The sequence below is a fragment of the Trypanosoma cruzi genome, genomic scaffold (assembly GCF_000209065.1).
Source record: "Trypanosoma cruzi strain CL Brener 1047053517069 genomic scaffold, whole genome shotgun sequence".
Classification (NCBI taxonomy): Eukaryota; Euglenozoa; class Kinetoplastea; order Trypanosomatida; family Trypanosomatidae; genus Trypanosoma; species Trypanosoma cruzi.
In genome coordinates, this window is record NW_001849534.1 from 119,612 (window position 1) to 126,222 (window position 6,611).

A 6,611-nucleotide genomic window follows, 5' to 3' on the forward strand; every position below is an offset into this window, starting at 1 on the left:
TCTTGCATCCGTTTTTTAAAGGATTGCGTCTCATTATCATTTAATTGGCGCGTAAATTGAAACAATCCACATGCCGAAAGGTGATGAAGCGGCGTACCAGGAAGCAGTTTACTTACTCGATCTACCTTTATAACAGGAACACGAGCTTTTGATAACGCACTACTTTTCATGCCAAGACGCCGCATTTCCCTCGATAAACGAGACACAATTTCACCTGCTTCCCCAACTCCAGGCTCAACGTCCATCACACCTACGAAATCCACATCTCCTCCTACTTCTAGAAGACCCAAGACCACCAATCCACCAAATACAAAAACATTCGCATCATATCCTGCAGCTTGAACAATATTTTCAAGCTGTTGTCTGGCAACAGAGCATTCTTCAAACGCCAAACGACCCGTATCTGAAGTCAGAGCCTGTTGAACAACAAAATTCCCAATACCTTCCCAACAATGATCGTTTATGGGGGGAATAGATGATTTCCAGGGTAACGCTATCCATCTTCTCGCACCCTCCCGTGCCGAATAAATTTTCAGAAATCGTCTCATATACGCTCTAATAAATAGAAAAACAAAACAATAAATAACTAGATAAATAAATTCATGTATTGTTGATAATAGGATGTTGCAAAAAATGTTACATCAAATAAATATAAAACAAAACAAAACCAAAAACAAAAAAACAAAAAACAAAAAAAAAAAAAAAAAAAAAAAAAAAAAAAAAAAAGAAAAAAAAGAGACGAAGATGTACAAATATTTATATTCGTCACTCATGACTCAGGATAGCTTCAACAAAAAGCAAATAATAATAATAATAATAATAATAATAATAATAATAATAATAATAATAATAATAATAAGTAAATAAATAAATAAAATAAAATAAATAAATAAAAAAAATAAATAAATAAATAATAATAGTAATGGTAAATAAATAAAGTAAAATAAAATAAATAAATAAATAATAAATAAATAAATAATAACAACGGGTAAATCATACTAACGTAAATTACCACAAATGTGATTCACATTGTCTATAAGCTGAAAGTATTCACCTCCAAACGTAGAAATGAAAGAACGATCAGAACTCAGCATATTCTGTCCATCTCCTACTGTCAACCGCGGAACTTGTGGAAAACGTTCCTCGAAATCTTCTAAAGCAAAAATAGTGCGAAGAAATGCTGATCTTCTCTCAAATAAAAAAACGGGTGTAATATCTCTCAACAGTTTGTCTCTATGAATATTTTTCATCCCTACCGCCTCTTGTAAAGAGCCAAGTAACTCTTCCTCAGTTTTTTTGTTTTCGTCTGATGAATACAATTGAATTATTAACTGACGATTTATCCCAGCCTCTCCAGACTTTTTTTGAGCTCGACGCCCTGATCCTGTTGGCACATTTGTAGATGTCTTGTCAATTTTCTTTTGCCAATATCCATCCTTGTTGGTAATTACACCGTTTACTAAAAAAGAAACAAGACGTGAGATACATTGGGTTCTTTGAGACTCTTTATGCTCTATTAAACTGCCCAATTTATTTTCGACACCATTGGAATTTTTCATTCCAACAATTTGCGCTACCAAGGCACGGCCTAAGAGACTCCTCAAACGCTTTCTCACTAGCCAGCCAAGTAATACCGGTTTAATTTTCTCCAAAGAGGCTTTTTCATCTAAAATGGGTCGTCTTATGTAATTTTCGTTTGCAGCGAGCACAGCTGAGGGCTCACCAATCCCAAAAATATCTGCGGAAGAAATAAACTCATCTGAATGCCTCCTCTGACGCGGATCCGGAGTTCCCAAATCACTGGCTGAAGGGAAGTCATTTGCAACAACGGAGTGCTGCGGCAAAAAAAATGGAACTTCTCTTTTATTTGCGTTGGTTGCACAATCACCCTCCAGATCATCTCCCTTCTCCTTTGTTTCTGTTGCCTGCCGCTTTGCCGCGCGCGTATAAAAAAGACCGGCAAGCATAAAACACCCAAAATTTACTAAATAAAAGTTACTATATAATAATAATATTAATAATTGTTATTATACGAAAAAAAAAAAAAAAACAACAACAACAAGAGCAACGATAGGCCCCATTCCGCGAAGCGGAGGCGCAAATAACAATGATAATGGTAATAATAACCCTTACCTTTAATCGTCCTCATTTTCCTCAAAATAAATATGACGCCCCGCACGCCGGCCGCCATCGCAGTGCACGTCCGCCCCGCCACGCGGAAATGTAAAAAAGAGCCCCGTCGCCCGGAGACGGAGCTGCAGCGGAGAGCGCGATGCACAAGCATGCCACGCAGCCGCCAAGAGGCAGCGCGGCGACACATTGACCCGTTGCTGCCAAGAACAAAAAAACAGCAAAATAACAACTCCACAAATCAACAAAACAATATACAAGAGACGAAACGCAGGAAGGGCACCTGCCAGGAGCATCGGCGCCATGCCGCATCTGCGGAGGGTCTTCCGCCCTATTGCCGCGTGGGGGTGTTCTTGGAAGCGGCGAAGCCGTTCCAGCTCGGAGGCTTTTTTCGTGATTGTGTTGTTTGTGTTTATGCGGATGGTATTTCTCCGCTTTGATTTTTTATTTTTTATTAAAGCTTGTGAAGGGAATGATCGTGGGAAAGCTGGCTAAATCAATTAATGTATGTTTATATCCTGATAAATGAAGACATTCTTTATGATACTTTCTACCGTATGAATCTTTTGGGAAGAACGCGACTTTATTGGGGCAGGGAGCCGATAGGGGCTGGATAATATTTATTTTTATTTTGCCATCCCACCCACCCCCTTTTGATTCCCACCTCGCGGCGGGGTCTTGTGGCTGGAGGACCCCAAAGTCTGCCACTTCGTAAGTAATCATATTTAAATCCTAACTGAGGACAAAGGACCATGCTAGTGGTCCACAGAATTCTATATATTAAATGAAAAGAAAACATTGAAGCAATTAACTAACGAACCTTTTTTCCTAACTTGTTTGGTTTCCATATGTTTTCAGGATCCGGCCAGCTGCCCAGAAGATTATTTGACTTTGTTTATTATTATTACTACCAATATTGTTATAAATATTAATAATATTATATGTATTTTTTTGTTTCTAGATTATGTTTGATCTTTTTGATTTTGATAGCTCAAATCCTTTTAAAAGATTGAGGGATGAAGAAAGAGAGTTAGATAATTTCCAAGCACGGCCTCAGGGTAGATTTGCTACACAACTTGTACAAATATACTTTGTGAGAATGTCAAAGCTTGAATCGGAGAATGAGCGGAAGAGTGGCACGGAGGTCTACAGTTTGGAGGATTTAATGCCTTCTTTGGCGGAGCAAGTGGGTTCTGTAGCTCATCATTATCAATTAATCGAAGAGGAAAATGTTCCAATATCATTTGCCCGTACCAATGCTCTTTTGAAACCTCCTAAGAGAGCATTCATAGCAACTGTATTAGCTATACTGATACAAACTTTTGTATTTCACGAATGTGGCGTTTATATATCGGTTTCTAAATTTGATGCTTGGTTTAATGGTTTTTCTCGTGTTGGGGGAATTCCAATATCGCGTTGTTGGTTAGATACGAAAGCGTATGTTGCCAAATGTATTGCACAAAAAACACGAATTGCTGTGTTTGGTCAGGAGACTATTTGGAAATACTTCAATAATATTCAAGAACTACATTGCCTAGGCGACAGGGTTTTGTGGATGATTTTAAGAAGTGCCAACTATCAGCATTTGCAGTTAAATCAAAAAGAAAAGTTGAATTTTGTTTCCTTAGTTAACGAAACTTCCAATGAAGAGGTTTGTAACCGGTACTGTGCTCCAAAAGATACTTTTTTGTGGCGCATATGGTATAAGGCTTTTAGTCGCTTATTTTCTTGTTGGGCTAATCCCACCGAAAATAAACTTCTGACTGCGGAGAAATTGTTTGTGGAAAGTATTGAAAATAGCAAATGCCTTATTTTAAATTTGACTAGAATAATAAATGGAAATGCCAACAATACTGAATCGACTTATTTGGTTAATGAGTTGTATCCTCTTTGTGGCGGAACCTCTGGGGAATTTGCTGCAATTTGTCTCTTTTTGGCATTAAAGTCTTCACTTGTTTTGCATTTTGCGGGCGAGCCGACAACGAAATTGGGTGTAGAATTCTCTGCTGAGGTTATGTTGAGACTATTCAATGAACTTATTCGGTACTATCTTTTCCTCTCTCCTTCTTCTCGTCACTACCATTTACTGGATATATGTCAGGCTTTATGGCAAAGCCCTGGAGTTTCATTTTCAAAATCAATGTTTATTCAATCTTTTGCATCTCAACGGCAAAAGCGAGCCCCTGTAGTATATCAAGAGGATGTTTTTAAACATCCAACCATGACAACATGTACTTTGTATAATGAGGGAAGCGAAGTACAATCAAAACGTTTTTCTATTTGTATTTTAGATGAACTTCGGTCTGAGGAAGGAGTTAAAAAATTGGTGAAATGCCTTGAGTTTCAGCGAAAAAACATAACCACCGTTTGCGATCTGTCGAGGGTCAAACAAGCTAAGTCTCATGAAGTCTCGGTTGCTTGCTCTTCTGGAAAATTGATTAAGAAGCCTTTTTTTGAAGAAAATATAATTGCCTCTTGGTGCACAATTGAGTTGCCCAAAGAGTCTGAAGAAGAAAGTTCTTTTATTGAGAAGTTCTTGAGGAATGGTGCGGATTCTTTGGTCAAGAAACGAGTTCATGATGCCATGTCAAAGTTGAACAGTGCTAATTAAAATTAGTTTTTATTTTTAGCTTTTTTGAGAGTTATTTTTCATTTCTTGCATTTTTTTGCGGTTTTTTTTTGCATCTTATTTTCTGAAGTATATTTACTCATGTTTCTGAATTTATATAAGGAATATATGAGCAAGCTGACTTTTTTGTTGTTGTTACGATTAATATGAATTTTTTAAATCCAATTTATTTTTAATATCTTTATTGTTATTATTAATGTTATAATAATAACATTAATAATCAATAACCGTATTAATCAATAATAACAATAAACAATACTAATAATAATAATCATCATCATTGATAATAGTAAATAATAATAATAATAATAATAAAAGACCGTGATAATAATGATAATTGTAATATAATAGTAGCAATAACATAATAATAAAAAATAATATAAAATATTAATAATACAAAATAATAAAAACTTTGGTAATAACATAATAATATAAACAAGATAGAAATCATATTAATAATGATAAACATGACAATAATAGTATTACCGATAATAATAATAATAACAATAATTGTAATGTAATATTAGTAATAACATAGTAATAAAAAATATGCTTTTTTTTATTGTGTTATTATTATTATTGTTATTATTATTAATATTATTGTTTCTTACTGTTATCGATGATGATGACGATGATTATCAGTATTGGTTATTGTTATTATTGATTAATACGGTTATTGATTATTAATGTTATTATTATTATTACTATTATTATTATTTTTATCGGTATTAATATGATTTCTATTATTATTAACATTATTATTGGATTAAATGGCTTTATTTTTAATTTTGTTCCTGGACCTTAGGCTTAGAAAAGAGGGTAAGTCGAATGCGGGCTTGTAGTCACCGTTTCTTAAGGATAACATGTCTTTCCCGAGTTGTTAAACAGGCCACTCTTCCGACGACTGACCCAGCACCCGTGCAAGGGTTTTATTCTTCTTTACAGTATGACGACTTTGGTGCTTTAGATGTCCCGGATTTGGCTACCACGCTTCTTCCCTTTCAAAAAGAGGGTGTTTATTGGATGGTGCAACGAGAACGTGACCACATTGGAGGAATCATGGCTGATCACTTGGGAATGGGGAAAACTGTACAGATGATTGGGTTATGTCTTTCTTCTCATCATTTTAACAAAGCAATCGATGAAACTCATATTCAAACAATGCAATCCAAGGCTGCTAACTATCGTTTACTGACAGTTATTCGACAGCTACAACGCATAAACGTTATTGCGAATTGTTCAAGGATCAATCGTCCAGCTATGGACCTTCGAGCATTGATGAACAAAGTGGAGGAAAATGCGGCTCCAAGCGATGAATCAATGGACTCGGTTCGTCAGGAAGTTGATAAATGGCTTAAGTTTGCTAGTAAGTTTCATCCTTCATATGAAAAGCGGGCAACGGCTTTTTTGTATGATGAACGAAAGCGATCCTTTGAATTAATTGAATCGAGGGATCTTAGAACACTTGTTGTTGTTCCAGCGGCGCTTATGCTACAATGGAAAAGTGAAATTGAAGCTAAAGTGAAACCATCTCGAGGATTGAAGGTTTTTTTGTATCATGGGAGCAACAAGGCTATTACAAATACAGAGTTAGAATTGTATGACTTTGTGATCACTACCTACGATACACTAACAAGCTCTGCTCAACTTGCATTAACACCCATATTCGATGATAAAAATATGTCCTTTAATCGAAAAGAGGCCGGACCTTTGTTTCATGTCAGATGGAAGCGCATCATTTTGGATGAGGCACACATGATTCGTCACGCTAACACACAACGTTGGCGAGCGGTTAAAGAATTACAAGGATTTCATCGATGGGTCGTTACGGCTACACCTCTTCACAATACAA

The 6,611-nt window shown here is 36.0% G+C and overlaps 4 protein-coding genes across 4 annotated transcripts, besides 17 other annotated features; 2 read left to right on the top strand and 2 right to left on the bottom strand.

Moving 5' to 3' along the window:
- Tc00.1047053504041.4 (hypothetical protein, conserved) lies at positions 1-548 on the bottom strand (the record flags this gene model as incomplete). Its single annotated transcript, XM_799674.1, has 1 exon — positions 1-548. A coding segment is annotated over one exon (548 nt), but the record flags the coding sequence as incomplete, so codon positions are not given.
- Positions 1-2,224: a sequence feature (heterozygous, Esmeraldo-like haplotype).
- Positions 558-600: a microsatellite.
- Positions 654-735: a microsatellite.
- Positions 801-859: a microsatellite.
- Positions 861-979: a microsatellite.
- On the bottom strand, positions 999-1,967 carry Tc00.1047053504041.10 (hypothetical protein, conserved; the record flags this gene model as incomplete). Its single annotated transcript, XM_799672.1, has 1 exon — positions 999-1,967. One exon carries the CDS (start codon positions 1,965-1,967, stop codon positions 999-1,001), a length of 969 nt encoding a protein of 322 aa, XP_804765.1.
- Positions 1,977-2,050: a sequence feature (AT_rich).
- Positions 2,225-2,363: a sequence feature (haploid, Esmeraldo-like haplotype).
- Positions 2,364-2,645: a sequence feature (haploid, non-Esmeraldo-like haplotype).
- Positions 2,589-3,016: a mobile genetic element.
- Positions 2,646-2,842: a sequence feature (areas merged during assembly that could not be assigned to a particular haplotype. This can correspond to areas where the two haplotypes were merged or to regions with more than two copies in the genome that were merged during assembly.).
- Positions 2,843-3,016: a sequence feature (areas merged during assembly that could not be assigned to a particular haplotype. This can correspond to areas where the two haplotypes were merged or to regions with more than two copies in the genome that were merged during assembly.).
- Positions 3,017-6,611: a sequence feature (heterozygous, Esmeraldo-like haplotype).
- Positions 3,026-3,071: a microsatellite.
- Positions 3,095-4,741, top strand: Tc00.1047053504041.20 (hypothetical protein, conserved; the record flags this gene model as incomplete). Its single annotated transcript, XM_799673.1, has 1 exon — positions 3,095-4,741. One exon carries the CDS (start codon positions 3,095-3,097, stop codon positions 4,739-4,741), a length of 1,647 nt encoding a protein of 548 aa, XP_804766.1.
- Positions 4,900-4,957: a sequence feature (AT_rich).
- Positions 4,962-5,155: a microsatellite.
- Positions 5,205-5,303: a microsatellite.
- Positions 5,327-5,511: a microsatellite.
- Tc00.1047053504041.29 (DNA repair protein, putative) lies at positions 5,588-6,611 on the top strand (the record flags this gene model as incomplete). Its single annotated transcript, XM_799675.1, has 1 exon — positions 5,588-6,611. A coding segment is annotated over one exon (1,024 nt), but the record flags the coding sequence as incomplete, so codon positions are not given.